At 37.9% G+C, this 27882-nt stretch overlaps 1 protein-coding gene across 4 annotated transcripts in view; it reads right to left on the bottom strand.

The window, feature by feature from the left end:
• Positions 1-27882, bottom strand: part of eys (eyes shut homolog) — a 170797-nt gene that overhangs the window by 15407 nt on the left and 127508 nt on the right. For all 4 annotated transcript variants that reach the window (XM_079690636.1, XM_079690638.1, XM_079690637.1 and 1 more), the window contains 3 exons: positions 18712-18862; positions 9125-9233; positions 5002-5225 (listed from right to left, as the gene is read on the bottom strand). In XM_079690636.1, the coding sequence (XP_079546762.1) occupies positions 5002-5225; positions 9125-9233; positions 18712-18862 (484 nt within the window). The remainder of the gene's footprint in view (positions 1-5001; positions 5226-9124; positions 9234-18711; positions 18863-27882) is intronic.

The following is a 27882-nucleotide window of genomic DNA, read 5'->3' as shown; positions in this document are numbered from 1 at the left end:
AATTCTTATACAAGATTTATAAACTCCTGAAAGGGTAAATCAACATGTCCTCTAATAAACTGCATTGCCTCCATGTATCAGAAATAAAGTTATGCCAAACTATTCATAATTTATTGACTAACGCAGGTTCAGACAGATAAATAATATGTGATGATAACATGTATTTGCTGGAGATTTAAGACTCAACCATCAATTCAACCAAGTGGGATTATATAAAAAGTATTTTTCTCTTCAAACAGAAAACCTGTCCATTCCTTAGACTCCATGCTGTGATATAGCTCCACCACTATTCTGCTCTCTCCCTTTAACACCAGCAAACTGTCATAGGCCAAATGTTCCAGACAACTTCTATGAAACAGACGTAGCCTTTGCAATGAAATCAAATAAGACAACATGTTGAGCTGTATTGTTGTTTGAACCAAAACTGAAACAGTGATTAAAAGGTGAAAGGAGACAAAAACACATCTCAAACTGATGTGAACACGGGGGGGAAGGAAAACATAAGTCTGAAAGGAAAGCAAATACAGCTATTAAGTGAAAAGTGGTCTGCACACTGAAGACTCTCTTTTGCTGATTTCATAAAATAACATGATGTTCTTTTCTAGACTGCAGAGAACTGATCCCTTTAACTGGAGATGGCAAAGTCTGCATCGACCAAATCTCAAATTCCCCCCAAACTTTCTCCAAAACTTTCCAAAACTCAAACAACTGAATACAAGAATCATCAAAAGGCTATTACAAACAAACACAGGGGCACAACACATTACTGAACACAACAATTATTTAGTGCCACATTATTTAGTGTCTAATGTTTCTTCCTATTTTGCAGTAAAACATTTTGTTTATTTCTGCAGATAGCTGTATGATTGATAACATGATGTATGATTGTACATGTGCAGTCCTGCACATGTACAATCATAATAATAATAATTACCAGGCTTGGGTTACAAAGTCAGAGCTGTTATCACAAATCCAATTCAAACCATTCACAACGCTACATTACTTTTATGGTCAAATGTCATGAAGCTGCCAGAACACCAAGCTGTTTTACTTTTGAGATCCAGAGTTATGCTCAGCAACTGTAACACAAGTTCTTGTTTTAGCCCTAAAAAACAAACCTAACAAAAAGTTTGGCTGGTTGTTGCACACGGTGAAATATTCTTAATAACAATTACCACCCGGAAAAAGGACTGTTAACTCCTGTTAAAATCTTTCTTGCTAAGAACAACAGTGTCCAGCTGTTTAAAGAAATAACTGAGGCATTTTTACTGAGGCATTGATTTCCTAAGAATCAATGGGCTTAGGAATGAGAGCAGAAGGCAGGGTAGAGAAATCTGAAAGTACTAATAGAATGACTAATGCTTTGGGTTTTTTCTTTTTACTAAATGTTGTGATGACCTCAGCCTGAACACTTAATAGTAGCCTCGGATAGAACATCTTTCTGATCATTTTAGATAACATCATTTCTATTCAGCACTGTCAGCATGAGACATTCTTGAATGTTCACGGAAAATTCCCCTGGCCTTTTCTTTTACATTACATTGCATTTAGCTGACGCTTTTATCCAAAGCGACTTACAATAAGTGCGTTCGACCGACAAAATACAAACTTGAAGAAAACAGAATCATATAAGTACATCAGGTTTCATACAGCTAAAACATTTCAAATGCTACTCAACTGGCTTTAGATAAGCCAGCCCTTTATTAGTATATAAGTGCTTTTCTTCTTGCTGTTGTTTCTGAGGTCAGTTATAAAAGACAAATCAAAGCATTTCCTGTTCCTGTACGTTTTTATACTGAGTCATGTGAGACCCTAGTTATTTGAATACTTATATAATAATGATTATGCAAACATGTCAAGGATACACAGAAACGTCTTTTTGGACAAGAAACTGTCTGTGTATAAAAATAATCAATTCTGCCAAAAAAAGTTGTTTTGAATGCACTTGTCCTCCAAAATTCAAAGACACTAATGCAATGAACTCTGTAATGAGCAAGTTTTCTCTGAAAATATTCTTCAGGGACTACAATTGCACACGGGACGATAGCTATTTTGTTTCTCATGGTAAATTAAAATAATTGTTTCTTGGCCTTGATTTATTTCTTGAGTACCAGATATATAGAGTATAGCTGGAACTGTGATTAAGATACAATTGGTTTCGCTCTCTTTGTGAGGAACACTTGCAGGCAGAGAAATGGAGCTAGGGGAGAATTGACTTTATTGGAGGTGTGTGTGTGTGTGTGTGTGTGTGTGTGTGTGTGTGTGTGTGTGTGTGTGTGTGTGTGTGTGTGTGTGTGTGTGTGTGTGTGTGTTTGTGCTGCTGAAGCTGGACCATCACAGAACGAACAAGACAGCCTCTCTTCTGCAGGCAATTAGAAAGCAGAATCACTGTCTACATGATCTCTCCTCTGTGTGTGTGTGTGTGTGTGTGTGTGTGTGTGTGTGTGTGTGTGTGTGTGTGTGAGACTGAATGTGTGTGTGTGCGCACTAAGGAGGGAAAACATATTTCCATAATTCTCTCAGTAAACTAAATGTGGAACTATTTGTGTGATGTCTTTCAATCTGCTGTCTCTTAGTCCAATAAACAAAAACTCACATTATGATAAAAATCAGTTAAAATCAATACTCACTCAATATATCCAAATGATTATTTCCTGATTATGCATCAGAATTTCAGTGTCTTTTAGCTTTTCTTTGTTTAATCGAACTGCCAAGTTTATTCTTTTGAGTTACTTTCACTGCTCTCAACAACCATACACTACCTGCTCAACACTAAGCAGCAGCAAACTAAAATCAACAGCTAGTTAGAAAACAAAGTGAAGCATTTAGCATCTAAAATAAGTACATTGCGTTAAAAGCAAAACAAATATTGGACTTTCGGGATCAGGCTGCCAGAAACATGGCTCCATATCAATTTTAACACTTAATATAAATAATGTGTAAGTGAAAATCGCTGGGTGCAATATAGATGGTCTCAATTCATAGCTCCCATGCTGTTACTGAAGACGCCTACAGAGGTGGGTTCACTACAAAGCTAGTCATATTAGTATAGAAGTACAAATATTCAAGTACTCAATTTATTAAATGTCCTCAAGAGTGATCTTTAGCATGAATGTGTCTCTTAAAAGAAATTCAGTTCTAAGATTTCAGTGTGCTGTATTATTTAATGACATGGTCTTAGCAGCTGAGGTTAATAAGTAACTCAAACAACCGGCACTAGAGAGCTGGCTCTTACAAAAGGCCATAGCCCTTAGTTACCGATTGCCTGGCTCTTCACATTGATGTCACTTATATACCTTACATGTAGGTAGCCCCTGCCAACCACAAGCCATTATGCACTCAGGTTTAACATTGATATTTCCGCATGACTAAGTGAACAGAAACATTCCCATGAAAAGGCAGCAGCGCCAATATTATCCTAAATGAACCTACAACCCAAATCCTTTTTCATCCTATTATACTGCGGCAGTGCAGTCCAGGGCAACTAACAGAATGAAGAGAGCTCCATGCACTCTGGGTGACCCCTGCATGCCTTGTAGTTCAAGAGGATACTGCATTAACGTTAATTCATCACACAGATAATTGCAAGGTGCACTCCTTTACACATGACAAGCCAGTGTGACCACAATGCCACCGGCTCTTAATTGGTATTCTTAGAACCATTCATACGATGGAATTTACGGCGCCCCTTTTTATTTCCTGTTTAATAAATGCAACGGTTAATTAACAGTGATATAACACAATGAAGAAGACATTTAGAGCAGCTATTTTCAGGATTACCTCAGGTGAAAGAGCATCATATGTAGTTATTGCACACTTATAAAGACAGGCACAATTGCTGGTAAGTGGGGTGCGATGGCAGTCTGATGAGCTGCACTAGATAACGATGAAGGGAGAATAGATCTGCACATACTTGGCCTACCAGAAGGGATTTAGTTTGGCATAGGGATTGCCTTCACTTGGCAATGAAAACAGTGAAGATGTATAGAAAGAAGTGGAGTCTATCTTAAGTGACTGACGATTAAACATTACATATTTCTATATAAAAACAATGTAATGAAATACTACCAATTGTTGTAACAAAAGATATCTTGTTTTTCTGGAGGTAAAAAAAAGGTCAGAAAAGCAAAAAAAAAAAATGCTTGTTGAACAGAATTCCCCTTAAGGAATGTATGTTCAATGTTCACTAGTTTTAGCTCAGCTTTTGGTCTCCACCAACTTCTGACGGAAAATCCTGGGAGCTTTTCTGATACATGTATTAATCTCAACCATTTATTTGTTCGACATTAAGTTTCTCTTCAGCCAGATAAGTAACTGCTGCAGGACATTTGGGCAAATTGGTTCGTTATCAGTATTAACATTTCAGCATTTGATGCAATTAACAAGCAATTGATATAGATTTTCTGCTGAGTCCCAGTCAAATATTTCACAGTGCACTGTTAGCCTGGAGTAGGCTGACATTAAAATCAGTCCAATGTAGATAAGATAAGCTTGACAACTGAACAGTTCTGCATTAAGAAATGGTTTGTGCGGAGGAGGGAAGCCATTGCCAAAACTGTCATTTCCTAAGCCTGCTGGCTGGGTTAGTGTGTGCTCAAAGCTCCGACTGCAGAGCCACAACTCATTCATGTTGGTAGGGATTGGAAAAACAATTTAAAGTGGAATCTGGCTCTTACAGTATTGCTTCATACTGGGTCACACAGGCGGGAGGAAACAGCAGGTCTAACGTGTAATGACCCTGTCACTCATGTTACTGCACCGTTTTCATGATCTTTCTTGTTTTTAGCAAAATAGTATTCTTCTTTCTTTGTTGGCACGTACATGTATGTTACAACTCAGCTGCAGTTCACCTCATTGCTTAGGTAATTTATTGCAGGTCATTCATTATTATCATAGGGAGGGAAATTGCAGTAGAGAAACTCTGTATTTTATATTCTTAATGGCATTTAAGTTCAAAGGCAGTTTGGTGATATTTCATTAGTGTAAAAGGTGACCCAGTACCTTACACACGTTCCTCCGTTACGACAGGGAAGGTGTTGGCAGACAGGCGGGTCACAATTCTTGATGTTTCTCCCGCTCACAGCCTCACCCACCAGGTAAATCTCTTTTGAGTTGACCTGAAGTTGCCCGATACATCCAATGAATCTCCTTGCTCCCTTTGCACTCCCATCATGCATCTCCCAGTGGGATGAAACATCCCCAAGAAATATGGGTCCAAAGGTTCCCTGCAAAAAAAAAATGGTAGAAAGCCAGTCATCAGTGTGATCGTTTAGTAAGTCACACTAAATCATAGGCTCTCAATATCAGTGTGTGCGTGACTATATTAAAAAATATTATTACATTAACAGGACCTAACTATATATTAAGATCAACAAGAAAGATTAACACTATCAGCTTCGGTTGCTCTTCAGCTTAATGCAGTTTTAGAATGACCCCGACACGAAACTGGAGTTATAATCGTTTCCTTTTCTGTCCTGCTGACATCATATGATAAGACACACGCCTGATACAATAAGAGAGATGTAAAATAACAAAGAAATGCTGCAAGCCTTCTCTGATTTGTAAGGTAATTGGGAAGAATTCATGTCGATACATTCTGTGAACTTGCTGCTTATCAAACCATAACGGTCAATTTAACAAGTGAGGCATAATTGTGTCTGTTACCAAAGCAGCGCTGCAAAAAATTCAAAAAGATTAAGCACAAGACGGTATCATATTAAAACTAAATTAAACATTTCTTTGACCGCCCCGGGTGTTCAGATGAATATTCAATACTACTTTCTATTTAGATGGTTCACATAACACTTTCATTCATACTCCCACTATGCATGATGATTCATTTATGAAAGACATACTAACATGTATCCTAGCTTCATTACGCATAATTCAAGCCGATTATGTAACCTTGTGACAATGGCCTTCAGAATACAGCCCTCCCCTGGGTCAAAGGGATTTTCTCTTTAATGTATGAAAAGTACTGACCCCGCCATTATACTTTGAAAATATAAAAAAATTATGTTCAATAGAAACCGAGACCCTTTCATCTTCAAATGGCTCACCTCAAGCTTTCAAGCCTATAAAATAAATAATAACACTATGAACAAAACATGTTTTATTGCCACAGCTGCCAACATGTAAATGACTTCTTAGCATTGAATATATGAAATCTGGTCATGGTAGATATAAAGACTGGCTTTCATATAAAGGGTCATTACATTTAATACCTCACTTTCAAATGTATTCCTTTCATGTCATGTATTTAAATGCTTTGCATATAGCAGAAATGTTGTTATGGGAGGCTTTATATAAGAAAAAAGAAATGTAAATGATGATGCTATGCGCAGTTCTCCATGTGCTTTGTTTAGGTACAATCTTGTGAATATTTTCAAAGTTATGCTGATGATATCCCAATTTATATGGCATACAATAGTATATAAATGTTCTGCCCAGAGTCTTTGAACATATACAAAAACACAGAATCTGACATTTTAAGATTCAAATAAGCTGCTAGGAAATCTGAGCAGTCACAATTGTTAAGACTTTGAAGTCCCTCACATGTAACAGTAACCATGACACCATGCTAGCACTTGGTGGAAAGCAGGACAGGTGTTAGGCAGCTTCAGTGGACATAATCATCTGGGAGGTTCAATCAACACCAGCTTTAAATGTCATATCTGCTACATATTAGAAAGCCTATAAAAAGACAGGAGCACAGGGGTTCACAGGAATGTAATCTTACCACAGAGTTAAGAGCCTTTCAATCTTTTACAAAGTTGAAAATTCAAATAAAACAAGCAGCTATGGCTGGATACTTTTATAATGAGCTCAACCATATTTCATGTGATACATCCAGCTATTGGCCAGAGAAGATGCATGACGACAATGGGCTCATGCGACGACTTTATGGTCCCTTTAAGTGTGTTTACCATGTTTATGAGAAGAGCCCATTTGAAATACCCACATATGTAATATTCATGACTTTGTGAGTGGACTTGGAGCACTGTGTTCATGAATGCTGTATGCTGATTTGTATGGTTCTAATTTGACGGCAGAACAATGTGTCCTCAGTTTCATTAACTTATTTCTATTAAGCATTACTATGCAAATGTAGTGCTATTTTGTCACACTGAAAAACATGATTCCAACAGAAAAAAAGCTTCTTAAGTAGCTCTTTTCCAACATCTAGAGTTCTATTTTTTCATATTGTGTATATATATATATATATATATATATATATATATATATATATATATATATATAATGATATTACTTTAAAAGCCCAACTGCATGGCAGCAATTATAACCCTAAAGTGTGCACAAACCGCATTCTGATTAATTGAACTAGTGTTGAACGCCAAACAAAAATCAAATGATATACATTTCAAGTAGCATTTAAATCATCGTAAACATTCATAGATACTGTACATTACAGTCCTAATATTCAGAGTTAAGGACCAGCCAACATGCAATAGTAGGGAAGATATTTGTGTAATGAATGTGTCATTAACAAAAAAGGGAAAAAGGAAACATTCTGACATCTAGAATTAAAAGACTATAAATAACATTGAGGGAGGAAGTTGAGACATGTGGAGCCTGTGGGAAGGTTGAGTCCCTATCTGCCTCTTCAAAAGTGAAAAACTAAAATTATGAATTTAATAACAAATATAGGTGTTGTAAATCAAATTAATGAGCCAGAATGAAAAAAACAGGCTGTGATTAACAGGTGAGAACTAGCTTAGTGCTTCTTACATGTCACAGGACCAGGATTTGCCCAGTGTGATCATCTGGGCAAATAACCTAATAGGTGCACACGTCTTTAACGGGAGCTCATGCTCTTCAAACATAAAGTTTATTTATTTATGCATATTTTTGTATCTCTCCAACTTTAAACTATATTTTTGGTTTACTGTCCTATAGTATACATTGGAATGATTTCAAACCTGTTTTTATTTATCCTAATAATTATAAAGGAGTGCCTTGGAAATATGTGTTTACATAATTTGGTGTCAAAACGTTTGAGACCCACTGAGATAACTTAGACTAAAATTAACTATCTAAATACTCAGAGAGTCCTTTACCTCACTAAGCCTCTCAGTCTGACAGGAGAGCTCTCCTCCACCCTGGTTGTAGAAACATCTACTTCTTATATCCGTTAGCGCAGCTAGCACCAGATTCTAATAACAACAGCGCCGGTACCGGTGCGCCCTCTCCCTTGCTCGCTCTCTCGCTACCACGCTCGCACTTTGGCTGTGAGCTGCGGGCACCAGATAAGCCAACATCCCCCGCTTTCATCACTTACAGCGCCCACCGTACAGGGCAAATTAAACGTGTAACCGGGGTGAAAAGGGTGTTACATTTACTTAATTATGAATGTTGTGACATCAAGGCCAAACATTTGGATGAGCGCCAACGGTCAAAAATGTTTTTTCCCTCCCAGAGCTACCAGCGCAGAGCCCCCCAGATCTGGCGCCCTAGGCGACCGACTGTGTCGCCTATGCCAGAAATAGGCCCTGCCTAGTACATACAGTGGCAATGTCTCAAGATTTAGCAAAAATACACATTTATTGAACACACAGTAACACAAATACTACAAATCCACATAACAAACAATCAAAAATGAAAAAGGGTCGCCACTTATTATAATTTTAAGAAAAAAAAAAAAAGTAAAGAAACATTTTATTTTTATTTATTTTTTGGGTACCTGGCTGGCGCCGCCCAGCAGCGGCGCTCATATTTCAGCAGCGGCGCTGCGCCGCCACTATTTGTATGTAGAGGAAACACTGCTATATAATTCATGATGTCATTGTATATTGACATGCAGCAGCTAGGTGTTTTAGTCCATGTAGGCAAACCACACTTTTTACAGTAACCTTTGAAGTCTTTGATACTAGTAATAATACAGCTATACGGGAATACTGAATTAATTATATCTAATGTTTTTAATTGCATTGTTAAGTCATGGATGCAGGAGTTAAGCATGACAGATTCTATGTAACTACCATACAATGTGTGTAAACTGTAGTCTCAATAGACAGGCATGGGTGAGAAATGCAAAAGTAAGAAAGGGCAACAAAAAAAAAGAAAGTGACAAAGGGTCGATTTGACTGCAGGCAGGTCATGTTACCTCTGACACGGGGTTTGACACGTTCTCCTCGAGACGCTGAGCTGTGCCATTATCGGCAGCAATTTCAATCATACAGGACCCTCCTTGTTCGCCAACAGGCAGATTATATCTGTTGTGAGAGAAAAGAGAGAGACCAGGGTTTGAAATATCTGAAACTGAAAATAAATCCAGCAAAGCATGAAACATGATGGAGAGACAAACAGAGCGGTCACAGCATTAAAGCTGCTAATGTGACCATTGAGACTATACTGTAAACATGTATGACTACTTATACACTTCACACTGTTTCTTGAGAAATGTTATGCACAGGTGGATAGGGCTGGAAGCAATGGTACGTCCAAAAACCCCAGGAGAGACAACACAAATATAAAACAGCTTCCACAGCCGGATTTAAATAATAAATGCATGGATGTTCCTGCTCAGTGCTGCGGTGATATTCTTTAAGTTGTGGTGTTTCCCAGCAGATATATAACATTCAAAAAAAATTATGCCTGTAAACAAACAACAGATATACCATGAATTAGGATAGCCAGTCAAAAACTGTTGGATTTACATGATATGCATTACTGTTTCAAATAAAATATATTTAACAGCAACAATATTTCTAAGGATAAAATCAGCCTGCAAACGATACATTTTAATTAGTGAAAGTGCTCATTATGTCATTCAGGATTAATTAATGATACAAATGAGGGCACAAACTAGATATACATTATAAACCTAATGAGTAGGGAAGACAATTTTATCATTTGACCCTCTGTGTCTCTCTGGGGAAATACACAATGGCGCTAGTCATTAATGTTGCACCCACAATGTTAAGTAACTGGTCTACTTGTGTCATATTCCAGCTAAGGCAAAGTCAAGTGATTGCCTCTCCCCAATTCATCATTGGCTTTACACCGACAACATACAATAGCAGGCTCTCAGAAGGGTTGTACATTATGCAAAAGGCTGTCCAATCTGTGGCAAGCGCATAAACAGCATTCCCAAAGTGGGAGTAATCTATATGACGCGCTTTTGTTCATAGATCTGCAAATCTCCATATTCATTCAACCGTTCTTTGCCTACGTATCACGTTGATGAAATATCTGCCATGATGGCCAGATGGAAACAATCAGGGCAATCGGCCTCCTGCTAATTTGAAACAGCCTTCCAGGACGTCTCCCTCAGGCAATCACACGAATACACCTTCGGGTGGGACTAATTACAGGTATGGAAATCTCAACAGCTACTTTGTACACACAGCCGGTCCCACACACTGATACGTTAAGGCACATTTCAGACTGAAGATGTAAAATGCCACCTAACGTCCAGAGAAAACGTGAATCTACATCTTTGAGGTTATTACAGGAGCTTGTTATTAAAACGGCTAATGCTGCAAACACTGTCCCTATGAGACACAGAGAGCATGCTCACTAAGCAAACAGGATGATGTTACTTGATGAGCTCTCGTGAGCACATTGAATGCTCCACCGGGCTAATTTACATTGGTCTTGCTCTTGGGCAAAGATGACTATTTATAAAGATGACTGCTTTACTTGGTCTAGTAGCCAGATAGCTTGGAATATACCCCAAAGGCCCTCATCACCATCACACATAGACATACAAACACAAAACCACAATGGATTATATAGGAGAGAATCAGAAGAAATGGAGGCTGGGGTTTGAGATGAAACGCTATGTAATTTCTTAGTGGGACTCCCTGTGCACCATTCATTGCAGAGTCTCATAGGACCGACAATAGCAAATTCCCAACTTGAGGTAAACAAACAAAAAAACGAATGAATATTTCATTTTCTCCAAACACGCAAAATCACAATATGGCTGTGATCATCTTTAGTTACTCAATCATCATTTATGCATTTCTTCATCTGGCTAATGCTCTAATCACAAGTGATTTGTCATCTCTAACATCCTCATTTACACTGAGACTGGGGTGTGACTAATTCAGTGTAACTGCATTACTGCAACTTTCCCGAGGTTCACTGCTGAAATATTATCTGCAATGTTAAGGGACCTTGCAAGTATTTTCAGCACAGCACCTTTACACAGAGGTATTTGTTAAACCTAATGGCAGGTGTTTCCCTTTACAATCTTATTTGAACGTGCCTCCTTCACAGTCTCCTGCAGAAAATTCATAATGAGGAAGGATCATCATTAAAATATTACTATTGCATAAAACATCTGAAAGTATTGGCAACAGATGGCAGTAAAACATCATGCACTGCGCGGGTGCCCTTGCAACAGTGTTTACTGGCTGGTAAGCAAATTCAACTTTTTTTAATGGCTTATTATTCTATTCATATTTTAGATTCCTACAAAAGCCAAATGATAATGTGGAACACGTTAGCGGTTGAATTTATAATCCTGAAGTAATTTACTTATTTAGAGTCAAGAGTCTATTAGTTCTGCAGCTAGAGTCTGTGCTCAGTACTGTCTCAAACCTGTGAGCAGATACAAAGTAAAGGGGTCACACAGATTACATTATATAAAGAGTACCACCTGTTACTTTGATATGTATTTAAACCAACATGCAGTAGCGTTATAGATCAGATATGATGAAAAGAGAGAGGGGGGAAAAGCCCATATGCTTTATAATGATGCATTGTTATTACATCACAGCACCTGTGTGTCAGGACGGATCTGTTTGTTAGCTTTTCCTTAAGTGCAACAAGCCCTGTATCAGACCATAATCTACACCTACATTAACTGTAATGCTCGGGCTCTGGTGCAGTGACTCTCTCACACGCAGCACTGCGGCATTTGGTGCATAATTTGTGCTGTGACTGGCAAGCCTCAATTAATTTGGGTAGCCTGTGTTCTATCATTATATCTCCGGCAATACAATTAGACAGCACACAGTGAGCATCTTGGCATGGTGGCTTCACAAAAGAAACTCAAAGCAAGCAGGCAGAGCTGTTGGTTGCTTCTCCAATTAATCTTTTATGGGTCTACTTGTCAATACAGCGCTGAATGCTCTGTGATTGATAAACATACGTTGCCTTAGATTTGGCTTTTTGTCAAGAGGATGTGGATTTAAAAACAGAATGTTCAATATTAAGAATTCGCTATTCACCCAGTTGCACATATGGCATGGCACTTCTCCAAAATAAACGTTTTATTCCTCATTACTCTTCCAGCGATTAAAACCCATGGAGAAAGTGAGAAAAAAAGGGTTCTGTCCACTGTTATTGTGTGGTTCAGAAAAGGTAATCAATGGCTGTTTACTAATTACTTTTCCAAATTACAAAGGAATTACTTTACTCATTACTCAGATGAAAGACAATTACAGCAACAATTATTTTACTTTTGAGTTACCTACTATAGCCTAAACACATGCTCACACGGTGCCAACATGCAGAGTAGATAGATGGACATAAAACAGCTCTCTTAGCTTTTTATTAGCAAGCATGTGATTGGCCGAGGTTACATGAGGTAAACGCTTGTTTCTGACCTGAACACGAGAACTCACTCTGTGTGAGTTGATATTTTCTCACAGAACTAAGACATTCTGAAATCAATCAATCAACCAATGTTTATTTATAAAGCCCAATATCACACATTTTACATTTGTCTCAGTGGACTTCACAGTTTGTACAGAATATCAGTATGACAATATGACACCCTCTGTCCTTAGACCCTCACATCGTACAAGGAAAAACTTCCGGAGAAAACCCACAGTTTAAAGGGGAACATGAGAGAAACCTCAGGGAGAGCAACAGAGGAGGGATCCCTCTCCCAGGACGGACAGACGTGCAATAGATGCCGTGTGTAAATCGAAAAGATAAAACATTTACAACATGGGTAGACCATGTCCTACTACTTTGATATTTCTTCTCGCAGCATTTGTCTGTTGTCTTTCACTAACTGCAGCTGTTGCCAGGCAACATTTCACACCTACTGTACATGTGCATTTTTACATCAAAACAATATTCAATGGTCACTCAGTTAATAGCCATTATATAATACTATTTAACAGTATCAAATTGAATGTGTTTAAGTTAGTGAGAGTGGAAAGTAACAGTGACAGCAACATCTACTTATTATTTATTAATGCATTACCCACAACAGTTTAATATTTGAAATGTGCTGTCTTTTGTGGACTTTAGGTTTTAAAGCAAGAAGACATTGCTCATGTAGATTTGAGACTTCAGGGAAAGAAGGCTGTGTGACTCAAACATTTGTAACCAAAGTGAAAACATTGGTTTCATTAAAGAAGACAGGCCTAAATGAAAAACCTGTTCACATGAGACGTATCTCAACAATGTCTGTAGTGCATTTACATGAGATAAGCAAAGTCTGCAATGTATTAATACATTTGGAATAATACCAAGGCTCTGCGTAACAGCTGCTTATATTCAAAATATAACATATTCATCTTATAAATATTTTTATACCATTTAATATTATCAACATTTATCTGTATATAATATTTAAAAATACTTTGCTCTATAGTAAGATGAGCATGCTGAAATTGTACCCACCCTCTCCGTTTGGTAAAATATGAAGGGTAATTTGCAGTGGATTATTTTCCTTGACAAATTACGGACATGGCAGATTTACACAAGATTTAATTCACAGACGACCTTTGCAACTATTACTAGAGGTCCCCAAGAAATACCAGTCCCAGACGAATAAGGCTTAAGAGTGGGATGGGAAATCGTTGATGGTTTCTATTGAAGTTGTACAGTACTTGTACATAATAAAGTAATTTATATAGAAAAAGGTAGGGTGGCTTAAAGAGGGACACTACGCACATTTTCTTTTATGAAGATCAGCCTACTTGTCACAAGGAGTAGTTCACAGCCTTTGTACCATGTCTCCTGGGGCTCTGGAGGAGCTTTTAAAGGCTGAGAAAATAAGGGTGATGTTGTAAGCTATTGAGTTGCATCATAGGAATTGCAATTCAAGTCTGAATTATTTAAAGAAAAACTATATCCAATCACAAAATAAGCATACAGGCAAGGTATTTGGGTCCTTTTCTGTGCATTACATTGACATTTTAACAGCATCCAACCCAGTATTTCAGAAACCTGGGAGAAATGTTGAGTTAGCCAGGTATTCATGTCTGGCTCATACTGAACAACCTCTTTTTTTGTTAACAGAAATAATATGACATTGATATGCGCATCAAAAAACCCTGACTTTTTAGGCAGAAAAATACTCCATCATAAAATAAATATTCCCAGCAAGTCAGAGCCATATTTGAGACACCAACCCCTGTTTTTTTACTGAAGAGAAGAAAAGCGCCCACAGAAAAAAGGCATACATTTGAATAATATACCTATAAAAGGTGATGCTGCAGAGTATTACGTTTTACCTACTTGATCTTTGAAAATGTGAGGATGAAATGTACACCAACAGTGAATGCTTAGCACAATGGGATTCAACCAATAATGCGCACACCTTCACAAATGACCAGGGGAGCATTTTTGGAGTCTCAAACTTTAATCATAGCAGTATTGCCCAGAACATCCCCCAAGGAAACCGTACTGACATCAAAAAGCCAAGCCAACAACAAACGTGTCCTCCCTAAATGAAAAATGACAGCACATCCCCCCTGCATACTCTTCTTTGAAATTACATGGCAGCAAAGGGCATTGCAGTATTGGCCTTATGGCTTTCCAACTTCACTGTGTATAAGCGATACATACAAATGTGTTGAGGAGTTGATTATAAGAAAATTATTTTTAACTATTTTACAGAAACATAAAAAAAAAATACCTTGAAGTCGGGATGTTATTTTAAACCTTTTACTACCATTCTGATTATCCATCATACGTTTCTTTACTAGGAAACACATTACATTCAGTAAATGTGCATAGTTAATGATAAAGTGCCAGGATAAATGTGAGCTATAATATCCCACTTTTCAAACTGGATTATTCTTCACAGACTACAGTTGTATATAGATTATAAAATCTAATCAAACACAAGCTCTTCTCTACTTATGTTCATCTAAAGGTCTACCCATCCAGTTTTTTGCACGTTCATAGCAGCTTGTTTGGATCATTCGGATCCTTTTAGACTCAGTTTCAGAAGAGGCTGATAAACACTGGATTACATTTGCAAAATGTCTGTCGTTAATAAGCAGTGAGCTGTAAGATTGTAAGCTGCAAGTGCTGCTATGTTGCTCAAGAAATGTACTGTAAATAGGACTTTGTGTTGAAGCTGGAGCAGATCATTTTTTTTAAAGCTAAAACATTATATTAGCAGCAACAGCTGAGTAGACCACCAAATAGAGGACTTTTATTGTCATTTAAATAAGCCCCCCACATCAATGTGTTGTTTTGTACTCATCTTCGTAAATACGAGCAATTATATCATTATCAAAACTGCAGCGGTTTAAAGCCCAGAATGGAAAAACATCAAGAGTGAAGTGCATCGTTTCATAGTGCCGTGCTGTATGTTGAACAGAGGTGTCATACCACTTCTTCCTTTCAACAATGCTTCATCGGTGCAAACAATGAAAGCAGAAGACAAATGTTTTTGTTTCCTGCAGATCAACGTGTCATCAGAACAATGCCTGAGAAGACAATATGTTGGTGGGGTGAGAAAAGAGTGAGATGCTGAAGAGGGAAAAAGAGGTGAGTCTATGTGATGCAGTGACATCAGGCAATTCTCATTTTCCGTGTTTGGTCATTGGAGCTCTGGGATATTTACAGTTATATAAAACCCTTGCTTTGCATTGTATAGACGCTGAGGGTTGATGCAGCTGTTTTCACTGTTGGCGACTATCATCCAAGGAAGGAAGGTATTTAATGCTCAACAAGACTAGATGATGTCATGCGCTCATTTGCATATGAATAAAATTGCTGAACCGATCAAGAATAAATAGAGGCAAAGCTCAGCAGCAGCCCCCTCCTGTTTCTCCCACTGGCTCACTGTGCCCCACAGTGCCTGAGCTGTAAGCCTGTGTGCGCACAACGCAGACAGGAGATCAGCTGTGCATGGGGAAGCATTGTGATCAGACCTATTTGGATGAGACAAGCAAGTAGTGCGAATGCATATGGATCAGGTTCAACATTTGGTACCAAATCTGTTGCCAAATGCTAACGATTCAACTGTTTCCCCTCGATAATCCAAAAGAGTAGCAACATTTGCTGCTTCTGGTATTAAGAAGTAATTTCACCCGGGGATGTGTCTTAAGAAATTTGCGAAATCTAGTGATAAGTGTGGGAAGATGGCAGAGGTTATTGCTTTGTATAAATACATTGTCGTATAACTGGGTTACTGTTATCTAACTCCAGCTGAGTTAATGCTACTGGGTTTATTTTATTTGTATGTTATTCTGTATTTTTGTATCATTTATTCAGTGAAAAAGGCTTGTTGTGAGAAACCACACCGCTCCTCCACTCCCTTCACTGGCTTCCAGTAACTGCTAGAATCCACTTCAAGACAATGGTATTTGCGTACCATGCTGCGAATGGATCTGGCCCTTCCTACATCCAGGACATGGTTAAACTGTACACCCCAGCACGTGCACTCCGCATCGGCCAAACGGCTCGCTGCACCCTCACTGCGAGGGGGACCCAAGTTCCCATCAGCAAAAAAACGTGGGTTTGCTATGCTGGCTCCAAAATGGTGGAATGAGCTCCCCATTGACATCAGGACAGCAGAAAGCTTACACATCTTCCGGCGCAGACTGAAAACTCATCTCTTTAGACTCCACTTCGAGCGATTGAATTACTAACAAATAATTACTAACAAAGCACTTATATACTAACAAAGGGCTGGCTTGTCTAAAGCCAGTTGAGTAGCACTTGAAATGTTTGGTTCTATGAAACCTGATGTACTTATATGATTCTGCTTTCTTCAAGTTTGTATCTTCTTGGTTGAATGCACTTATTGTAAGTCGCTTTGGATAAAAGCGTCAGCTAAATGAAATGTAATGTAATGTAAACTACTTGCCATGGCTGGGATCATCGTTTTCTCAACATGGTAAAATAAATGAATCACAATTAGTTGGACTTTGACAAACAAAATGTAACATTAGTCTTAGCAAACTTAATCCTCTAATTAAACATTGTATTATGTATTTTGTAAATGTTCAAATAAGGTTATGTTTTTTTTTTTTTTTTAAATGGGACTAGCTTTTTTTAGATGAATGTACTGGTGAAGCTAAATGTGATTAAAAGTTGTGAAGTGTGCAAGTGCATTTTTACTTTAGATATTCAACTTTAATAGTCATACAGTAGATCATTAAGGGTCATTGAACCAGGCTTGCTCTACAAGTTCTCTTTATGTGAGCAATATCCTCAGAACATTGCACATTAGGCAGAAAATGACTGGATCAAGGTGTAAGGTTTGTCTACTGGATGCAGTCAAGGTAAGAGGGGCCACTTACAGGAAATCATCCTGCAACGATTTGCCGAAATGGCCCATTTTCTCAGCAGACTGAGTACCAAAGTTTAATAATCCTAAATCTCTCTTTGAACTATCTGAGAGTAATCTATGAGATGCCATGGACGGTAACATACTGTATATGTTTCTCTTTTTGCATAATAAAACTGTAAAGCACAGAGAAAAATATATCAACAACATAGAGTAAGCTTTAGTTGTTGAATAGCGTATATCTATTTGTGCATGCTAACTTAATTATTGATGATGTTTATGTAAAGTAGGTAAGTTTAACTATTCAACTAAAATCCAATGGAATACAAATGGCAATTTGTATCTCAATGTGTGTTCAATATTTTATTGAAATTAGTATTAGTATGACATGTGATTGAGTTGCTATGTATACTTTTCATAATGAGCATTGTACCAGTCCCAAAACTATCACTGCCAGCACACTGAATGGTTTTCTTTGTGACTGACATTTTGACACATGTCAGGGTTATGACTGCTGTTCTGGAGGTGCACAGGGATCCAGGGCATTAAAGTGGGATTTATCTGATGCAGTGAGCTTTCATTGTACTTCTGTAATACAGCAGAATCAAATCTCTGATCAACACTGATGTGGATGGCTGCTGTACAGACAAGCTTTCACAGGGCTTTATCAAAGAGACCATGACATGGGACTTTGTGTAACCAATTGAAGTGGGAGCAACTGAGCCCAGCACACACATCTTTTTTTAATAGGTAAATGTGAAAATGTAACACTAAATACATTGCATGGATCTATTGTGCTCATTTTCTCTCTCTCTTATTACCTCAATTCATCTTTATAGGCATTTGAAACTGAGTGGAGGAAGTTACAAGTGAGGAAGGAAATGAATGACTCGCTTGAACTCTTCAACAAAACAAGTTATGAAGATAGACTTTCAGAAAATTAATTGGTGTTTTGAAAATGCTTTATTATGTGTCAGATATCAACCATACATATCCGTAAAGATGAATCATTCTACAGACAGAAGGAGTTTAGAATAATAGCAATTCTTGCTTTGCTATCATGAGGTCGTTTGGGGCTTCTTTTCATTGACGAATACTGTTAACACTTTTCACATCCTACACAAAGATATCCTGATTCCCATCCTTTTTTAAAACAAGTAATTACAAATAAATGATAATCAATACAGGCAGTGATAATAACTTTGCCAATATAATATTAAATAACAGAGAGGAAAGTAGGAGACTTATCTTACCTGATTTTGATGTGCACCCATCTGTTGTTATTGATGTTCTGGCCCGCAGCAGCATGCAGAACATGACCACTACCACACCCAAGTTTAACGACAGCACTTCCATCTTGAAGGAACACATGAAGGAACTGTTCCCCCAAGTTCTGCTGTTGAGCTAAAATGGAAAGAATGTATGTTTAGTCAAGAGTATTTTTTTCTGTATTGCCAACATTTTGTTGTAATGTAAGCAAGTATTTATGTAACTTTAGGCTTAATTTCAACATACTGAATTAAACAAACAAGCCCAGTCAGAGTGTGTGCAATGGAAAATATATGTCTTAACAAAGGAGACAGGGCTAGAAGGATTACATGGTTTGACTTGATCATAGTGGCAAGATGTTATTATGCTCAGGTTAATTTTCCGATAAATCTGTACAGCTAACAGAAAACAGAGGTGCTATATAACAACAAGAGCAACTAGGACGAAGAAGAACCCACACATAACCAGCTAGAAGAACAAATGTCAGTGTGATGACCGCAAGGGCATACTTGTTTGTGATCAATACCTGGAAAATGAAAACCCAGAGGGAGGATTCTTGCATGCCAACAATTGAAATTGCACAACCACAACCTTTGCTTATACACAAGTTTACCAAGAGCATCCTTGTGGACTCCACATAATAGCAATATAAACTCAGTGAACCAACAGAGCAAGGCATCTTCAATAAACACTGAACCGCCCCAGCCATAATAACATATAATTGTTCGTATGTTTGCATTGTCCAGAAAGCATACATGTGGAAAGTAAGAAGACCATCTGATTGAGTGTCAGACAGTGCTTGATGCGTCATCCTGGTTATTTTATAATCCAAACAACAAGAGGCTATTCCATCTGACAAAGAGCTTTCCACTTGCAATGACAGTCTGTAGTGCAATGAACCAATACTGCACCGCTATGAGCTTAATAATTTCCGCGTGTCACAATGACTTCCTTCTAGACTAGTAGACAAAACAACCTTGTCAGAGTCTCAAGAAGAGGAATGTTTTTCTAAGTATGGACTGAGATGAGTTAGCAGAGGGCTTTTTTCTCTAGAGAAAAACATCCACTTCAATCCACTTAAATAAACATTCTCCAGTGGAGTGGTGTGGTCCGATCTTGTCAATGACGTTTTTGCATCCTATATGGAAGGTGAAAGGTAAAGAGCAGAGGTCCCTACCATCATTTATGATAGATAGGTCTGAGTCCGGCATCTATAATTTCTTGTTTGAAAAATATTAGCAGGACAGTAACAAGACACAAAGAATGCAGCTTCATTAGTGCTGTCGGTCAAATCCTCTCCATGTTCCAAACTCTGTTTACAGCTGCTTGGAAGACAGGACGTCATTATAAGATATACCACTTCCCAGACTACAGCATCTTGTATGACAAAGAAAGCTTATGCTGGGCTTGCACTGAGTCTCTTGCAAGCGAGACAGTGCAGTAGGGAGCGGCAGACAGCGGCCGCATTAATCCTCCCACACAAGCTATGATGGTCTTCATGAGGGAGGTACGACTTGGTTCTGCACAGCTGTCTAAGAAGACATGAGAAGAGTGAGAGGCAACATAAGAATGCAGCTCAGCAAAGTAGACAGAGATAGAGCTTGCCACTCTTTTGCCTCTGTCAGTGAGGACATGGTTCCAGGGCAGAGGACAGAACAGAAAAACTGCAATGTTAGAGACTTAAAATGTTTCAGCGCTTTCAACAAGGCACATTTCACAGCTGGATTAGAGAGATTGACAGGGAACTAAAAATCCAAAGGGAGTTGCTGAGTAGAAGTGACACTAACATGGCTGAAACCCTTGGATTTCACACTAACAATGATAATTGAGCCAGGACTCGTTAAGAGGGGTATGCAGGTGTAGGTCAATGGGCTTGAACAGAGGTGTCAGCCTTGTGTCTCCACAATGCGTATCATCTCTCATGAAGTCATGGTACAGCTGGAGGATTTGGACACTATAGGAAAAAGGCACAAAAGCTGTGCCTGTTGTTTCAGGGCTGCATGGGAACTGATATGAAAGCTCTGAACAATTCCTCTAGGGTAAGAAGGGCATCCAGAAAATCCCCATCTTTGTCAGAGGGAGGCTGTGCTTGGTTTAATATGCTGCACTCTGATAATGCATTCTCTAAGCCGACTTGGAGGTCTTCCCTGTCATACGACTCAACAGGAATGCACTTAACAGGACCATATTACTAACCGCCGCTGCAGAATGGACCACAGGAGGAATATCTAGTTAATAATCCACCATGTCCTCAAGCTTTTTTTGAGAAAGGGAAATAATTCTTCTTCCTCAGAAAAAAGCAGCGAAAGAGGAAAATAAGGAAGAATGACTGGCTGCACAGTCAAGTTCAATTTCTAACCTATTTTTGCTTGCAGAATTTAGTTAGTTTAGTTTCGAATTTAGTTAGTTTAGTTTCGAACGTCCTTGTATTATTTGATGTCTAAAGCTTTTCAGGTTAAGTTCCTCAAGGATCCTTGGTCTCCTGATGTTCATTTAGAATATGCTACCAGCAAGCCATTTAATCTAGAGACACATCTCTTGCTCTCTTATCAAATGTATTGCTGAGTTATGTTTTGCAATATTACTAAAACTGCTACATTATGAAATCATAACGTTAGAAGGTTCTTGTCACAGGCAGAGGCAAACCGAAGAAGAAGAAAAAGAACAAAAACATGTTCCAATGTTAATCTCCTGTAAATATTTAAAATGCTCTACCCAGAAGACTCAAGCACATTCAAAATGCTGTCCAATTCTAACAAGAGAAAATGTTAACGGATCTCACCAGTCCTAAGATCTGTACATTTGCTTCCTCAAGTTTAGAACTGAAATATTTAAATGAAACCTTTTGTGTGCAAAACCAGTGCGGCCTTGCTCCAAAGAACAAAGTTGAAATGCATGTCTTCATAAGGAAATGAGGACTCTAAGTGTCTGTTCAGGCTTCCTGTTTTTCGCAAGGGTTACTACAGGCTGACAATGCTGCTTTAATTCTCTTTAAAACAGCTTAGATGATTCAAAATTCCCAAAAAAGGGATGAAATATTTTTATTGCAACTGAATTTAATTTAATTGTATTTGCTAACATACAATGTCACAATGTTTATATGTACATTTGCAATGCTTTTTCGAAATTAACAGATTATTAAAAATATTTGACAGTAATGCAGTTTAGTACAACATTGTTATACTTTGCAGTTTCTTTATTTAAATATTATTAAATAATTGCATTTAGCTGGTAAATACAGTACATTATGATTGTAAAAGGATTTTGCTACTGAAATGTTAATGATTATCTTTTCAATGTAGTCTTCCAACCCTGTCTCCTAAAAATTACGTTCCCACAGAACTAAACTGCATTCTCAATTACGTTTAGCTAGAAATGTATTTTCTACATATCTTTGCCATTTATTGTCTTGCTTATAATAATGATAATAGTCATTTATAAATATCATTTTAGAGCACACATTTGAAATCAGTAGGCGAGGCTGTAATTTTGCCAGCTGTTACTCTCATGAGCGAGGCAGAACATAATAGTTTTAACATGCCAAAAAGCTGCTGTGTCGTTTATTGCACCTCTAACATTAAAACAAATCCAGAGTTACGTGTTTCTGTACTTTCTCTAAGAAGAAGGACAGTAACAGAAGATCTCTGTGGCTTCAGGCTTGATCGCCGTTCAAATGACAGCGTTGGTTTCCCCAAAAGTGGGCGGGGCTGTAAAGTGACATAGATTTTACTCTCATCTATTATTCAAAACCATTCTATTTATTCTAACATAAATTACATGCCAGTGTTTTATCTTTTTATTTAAAATCGTATAATGTCGGACTTTTTTTCCCGTCTGTGAGGAAAAGAAATGGGGCTTAGAGCCTCAAAATACTGAAATCTGTATTTTCAAAAATCTTTTTTTCCTTCTAATTTGTTATTCTTTTCTAAATAACACACTGTTATTTACTCAAGAATAACACACAATTATCCTTGTTTTTATTTATTAGTTTAATTCTATAATCTTGGGCTTTTTAGCCGTAAATAAAGTCACCGGAAACAGACGTAGGCCTATAAGGGACATTTCGAACGATACACACCACAAACCCACTGAACAGATTACCCAAGATCCTCAGGTTGAAGCTCGTTAATTGGATGTTTTAGCCGCAATGCATGTTGGGATATGATGTTAATGTGATATGTTATCCGAAAACATTTAAAAAAAATATATATATATTTTATTCTGAGTGTTCTTGCTTTTCTCTTTGGAAGTCATCACATAACGGCATTGTAATACACGGTTCGGCAGCATTACATATTACACATCTGTCGTAGTTCTTTATTTATAGAGCCCTGATGAGAAGACTTCTGGACAAACTTGAAGAACTGCCGCCGAAACTGAATATGTGACGTGGATCATAAATATATCAGCAATTAAACAACATCTTGCATTTCTTTTCACACAATACGTCTCCTCGCAGTATCAATAGTAATTCGGCTGACTTTTATATTTGATCCAATTGGTAGATAGGTTATATTTACACCATAACGGTGCACAGCTGATAGAAAAGGAGGTTTTTAAAGGTATTGCTGATTTTCTTTGAATATAAGAATGTAAATACTGAGTTGAGAGAATAGTCAGGGGATTTGGGTGATGGGAGACACATCTATGGAATCAGAATTTCAATAGCTTACCATTAAATGACGGACATACCTTTCTGTCTGTGATGTTTTATAAATCAGATATTAATGTGTAGAAGTAAAACATGAGAAATAGTATAGCAATATCCTGTAAAATTATGTGAAAACATGAATAAAACTACACATCTTCAGATGTTATGCATACATAAGTGTCCTACACTAATAATACAAAGTTATTATTAGTATGCTGTGTGTGCCTTGTGTGCACCGCCTAGTGGTTAAAGCACGTTATTTTATTATTTGTGTTGAATAATGTTATTTGATGAAAAACATATTAAGAGTACATACTTTCATAGGGGGAAAGTAGAAGGTCAATGATAGAAATATAGAATATAAAAAATCAAGAAGATACTGTAAGTGATCTCTACAATAAAACAGTTTAGTGCTGGATGTACAAAGATATGAATATGAGGATGTGCAAAACAGACAAACTAATTAACCTTTATTAACACATTAAAGAATACTTTAGGTTAAGTTCTTCTTTCAAATAAGAAAAAAGCTTTGGGGGAATCTATCTACAGATAAATATTAAGTCTGACAAAGTACTTAACGTCTAACATATTGCTTTCCTGCAATAAATCTTAGACAATCTTGAAATCTTGAAAGGGATGTGCAAAATAGCAATTATATACAGTTTTTAATTAAATATTAGTAGAGAATAACGAGTAATTAATATACTTTATAGAGATCTGCAGATAAATGTTTAGTCTTCTCAAGCACCAACTATCAAATATCTATCCTGATTGTTGGCACTTGACAATCACTTTTCCCTGAATTTTACTCAGGTGTAACTACATTTTCTTTTAATTTCAAACCTTTATTTAACCAGATTGGTCCCATTGAGATCATAGATCTCTTTTTCAAGGGAGACCTGCAGCATATAGGTTCCACATGAAACATAAAACAATAAAGGACATCATACATTATATTTACAGGATACATTTACATAGTTATAGACATTTACAAGTGCCCATAGTATCAACGAGCATTTCATTTAGCCTAGCTTTAAAAACATGCAGAGGAATGAGATTGCTCAGTTTAAATTCTTGCTGAAGATTGTTCCAAGCAAGTGGAGCTGCGCACATAAAAGCTGTCTTACCTAAGACAGTCCTTGCTCTTGGCACATCTAACAATACTACATCATGCGATCTCAGACAATAGCTGCTTGCAACTCTCTGTGTTATCAGAGAGCAGATATAATACGGGAGTTTACCCAACAAAGCTTTATAAATAAACATGTACCAATGACTGAGCCTCCGTACAGTAAGTGATGGCAAACCTGCCTTGGTATACAGGGTACAGTGATGTGTTGGTGCTTTACAATTTGTGACAAATCTCAATGCGCTGTGATAGGTGGCATCTAACTTGTTCAGGCAACGGGCAGGTGCATTCATATACAACAAATCACCATAGTCCAGCACAGGTCAAAAGGTCACAGTGATTAGCCTTTTCCTGGCCTCAAGCAAGAAACAGGACTTGTTTCTGAAAAAGAAACTAGCTTAACCCTCAGCTTTTTAAGCAGGTTATTGACATGAAGTTTAAAAGTAATACAATCATCAAGCCAGATACCTAGGTATTTATAACAGGCAACCACTTCTAGTACTTGTCCTTGCACAATATCTAAAACAGGCTCTGGTGTCTTTTTAGCTTTTGAAAATAGCATTACCTTGGTTTTTATCAACATTTAAAAGAAGCTTAAGCTCAGCGAGCTGAGTCTGAATAATGTTAAAAACAGCTTGTAATTTAACACCAGCCTCCTTAATGGAGGGACCTGCACAGTACATCACGGTATCGTCCGCTTACAAATGTAAAGTAGCTTCATCCACATTTTCACCTTAACTGTTGATATATATGGAGAATAAAAGTGGACCTAAAACAGAACCTTGAGGAACACCATTAGTAATGTTTAACAACTTAGAAGACAGCCCATCAAAGTGAACACATTGGGACCTTTCAGAGAGGTGGTTCACAAACCACCCCACTGCATGGCTGGATATGCCAATACTGAGTAGCCTCTGCTTTAGGATGCAATGATCGACGGTATCAAACACTTTGGAAAGGTCAATAAATAGAGCTGCACAACTCTGCTTATTATCTAAAATACTCGTAATGTCATTCAACACTTTCATTGTCGCAGTGATGGTGCCATGTTGCTTTCTGAAGCCTGACTGATGTTTAGAAAGGATATTATTTTTACATAAAAACTCCTTTTAGCAAAGGCAAGACATAAGCTGACTTCCATATTTTTGGAATTGTATTTGAGCTGAGGGAGAGGTTAAAAAGAGTAGTGAGAGGAGGAGCAATAAAATCTGCAGCTATCTTTAAAAAGAAAGGTTCTACGTTGTCCTGGCCAGCCGGTGTCTTAGGATCTAACTTAGATAAGGCTTCATGAACAACATTAACAGTAAAAGGAGTAAAACTGAAAGGGTTTTCCAGACCACATTGTTCAGAGTCACGGATTGGGGTGTTCACAGCAGCAGAGTTAGAAACAGAATCAAAAAGAGAGCCACAGGACACAAAATGCTTATTAAAGCAATTTAACATGGTGGCCCTGTCCGATATAGTGCCGGATGCTGTGGTAAGGCAGGGAGGTAGCTCATTACGGATCTCACCGGTGGATATCGATTTTATGGCTTTCCAACATTTCCTAGGATTATTTAGGTTTACTGTGGTAACTGACAAATAGTACTTCGACTTAGCACTTTTGACATGTGAAGTGAAGCTATTCCTTAGCTGCCTAAAACGCAGCCATTCTACCTCTGAGCCTGATTGCCTAGACTTTGCCCAGGCCTTGTTTCTGTCATGTAGGAGACTAGACAGTTCAGCAGAAAACCAAGGATTGTCTCGTCCCTTTACTCTAAATTTACGCAGGGGTGCATGTCTCTCAATGATCTCCATAAAACCAAGATAAAAATAAGACCATGCAGTTTCTACATCAGCACACAGATCGATTTTTCCCCAATCAAACCCAAACAGATCATGAACAAAACCCTGCTCCACAAAATGTTTTATGTCTCTCTTAATAATAATACGAGGTTTAACCTTTTGGACCTTAGTGTCCCTAATTGTGGCTACAACACAGTGGTCACTCACATCATTCGCAAATACTCCCACAGATGAGTATTTATAGGGAACATTAGTTAAAATGAGATCAATTAGGGAGGATTTATTAGGGGACTTAATATTAGGGCGAGTAGGACTGTCAACAATCTGAGTAACAGATCTCCAAGTAGCACTATTTCCTTGTAGTCAAGTTGCGATAAAAGATTTGCTAGCGAAGACAAGGAGTCCTTGACTGCTGAGGGGGGTCTGTAACAGCCCACCACCATGACCTGTTGCCCCTTTGCCACTTCTATATTTAAGGCTAACAATTCGAGTTGCTTACTTATAGATTTGGAAACTAATGTGGATACACTGAACTTATTCTTAACATAAACGGCAACGCCACCACCTATATTAGGCCGGTCGGAACGATACACTTTATAAACATTTAAGGCAATGTCAGAGGCCAAAATAGATTTATTAAAGTCTTCTTTAAGGGTTGTTTATATTTCACATCATTAATCAGAATCTGCAAAGTAACTAAAATAAATATAGTGGAGTAAAAATACCAGGTTAACCTCTGGATTGTAGTGGAGTATAATTAAGCAATAGCTCACGACAGGGGTTCGACCTCCGCTTCGCGTCGGGCCGAACCACACCCCTTAGCTGTGATATAATGAGCATATACCACGGCCTGAAGTGAGCTATTGCTTTTATAAAACGGTTACCAAGTGTGGCAATATGAAAGAAAAATACAGACTCTAATTTAAATAGTTTTTATTAGTAAATTATGATGTTCAAAATAAAATAGTCCCTCTGTTGCCTTCTGCACAAAACATAGTGCGACGTGGTTGCTATGCAACAACACTAACAGCTTCCGAACATATTAGACAGAGAGCGTTGATCCATTAATTGGCTGTTTATTTACATTAATGTGTGTTGCCGTTTATTGTGCACCCACTGAAAAACTGTCCAGCATCAGTACAGTAGCATGGCTTACGAGGTGACTTGTATAGGTTGAGGTTGTTCTAGGCTGTTGCTTGGCGTGGCGAGAATATTGCTCCACTTTCTCCGGTCCCCGAGATTGGGCTTCCAGTAGCTCTGGAGAGAGCTTTCGCACCTGTGGCCACTAACGGTCATAATTTCCCTGCTTTGTTTCAAGACCCGCATCAGAAAGCTTTTGAACGGTGGTACTTTTCCAGTTGGTCTACCTGCTCTTCACGTAGCTCTGCATGCCGTTGTTTAGGTGCTTTTTTTTTTTTTGGAGATAGGCACTGCTAAATCCACTCCTCCATAGTAATACCCCCCCGGAGGTCGAAGTTAATCTTAAATGTTTCCATCTTATGCTTTGTAAATTTGTTTCGTAACGGAAGAAATTTAAATATATTTATAAAACTGACAAGTCAAATCAAGCAATCTGATTGGTCGATAGTG

The sequence above is a fragment of the Notothenia rossii genome (genome assembly GCF_949606895.1).
Source record: "Notothenia rossii genome assembly, chromosome: 6".
Taxonomy (NCBI): Eukaryota; Metazoa; Chordata; class Actinopteri; order Perciformes; family Nototheniidae; genus Notothenia; species Notothenia rossii.
The sequence above is the reverse complement of the archived record's forward strand: the minus strand, read 5'-3'. Positions and strand labels throughout refer to the sequence as shown.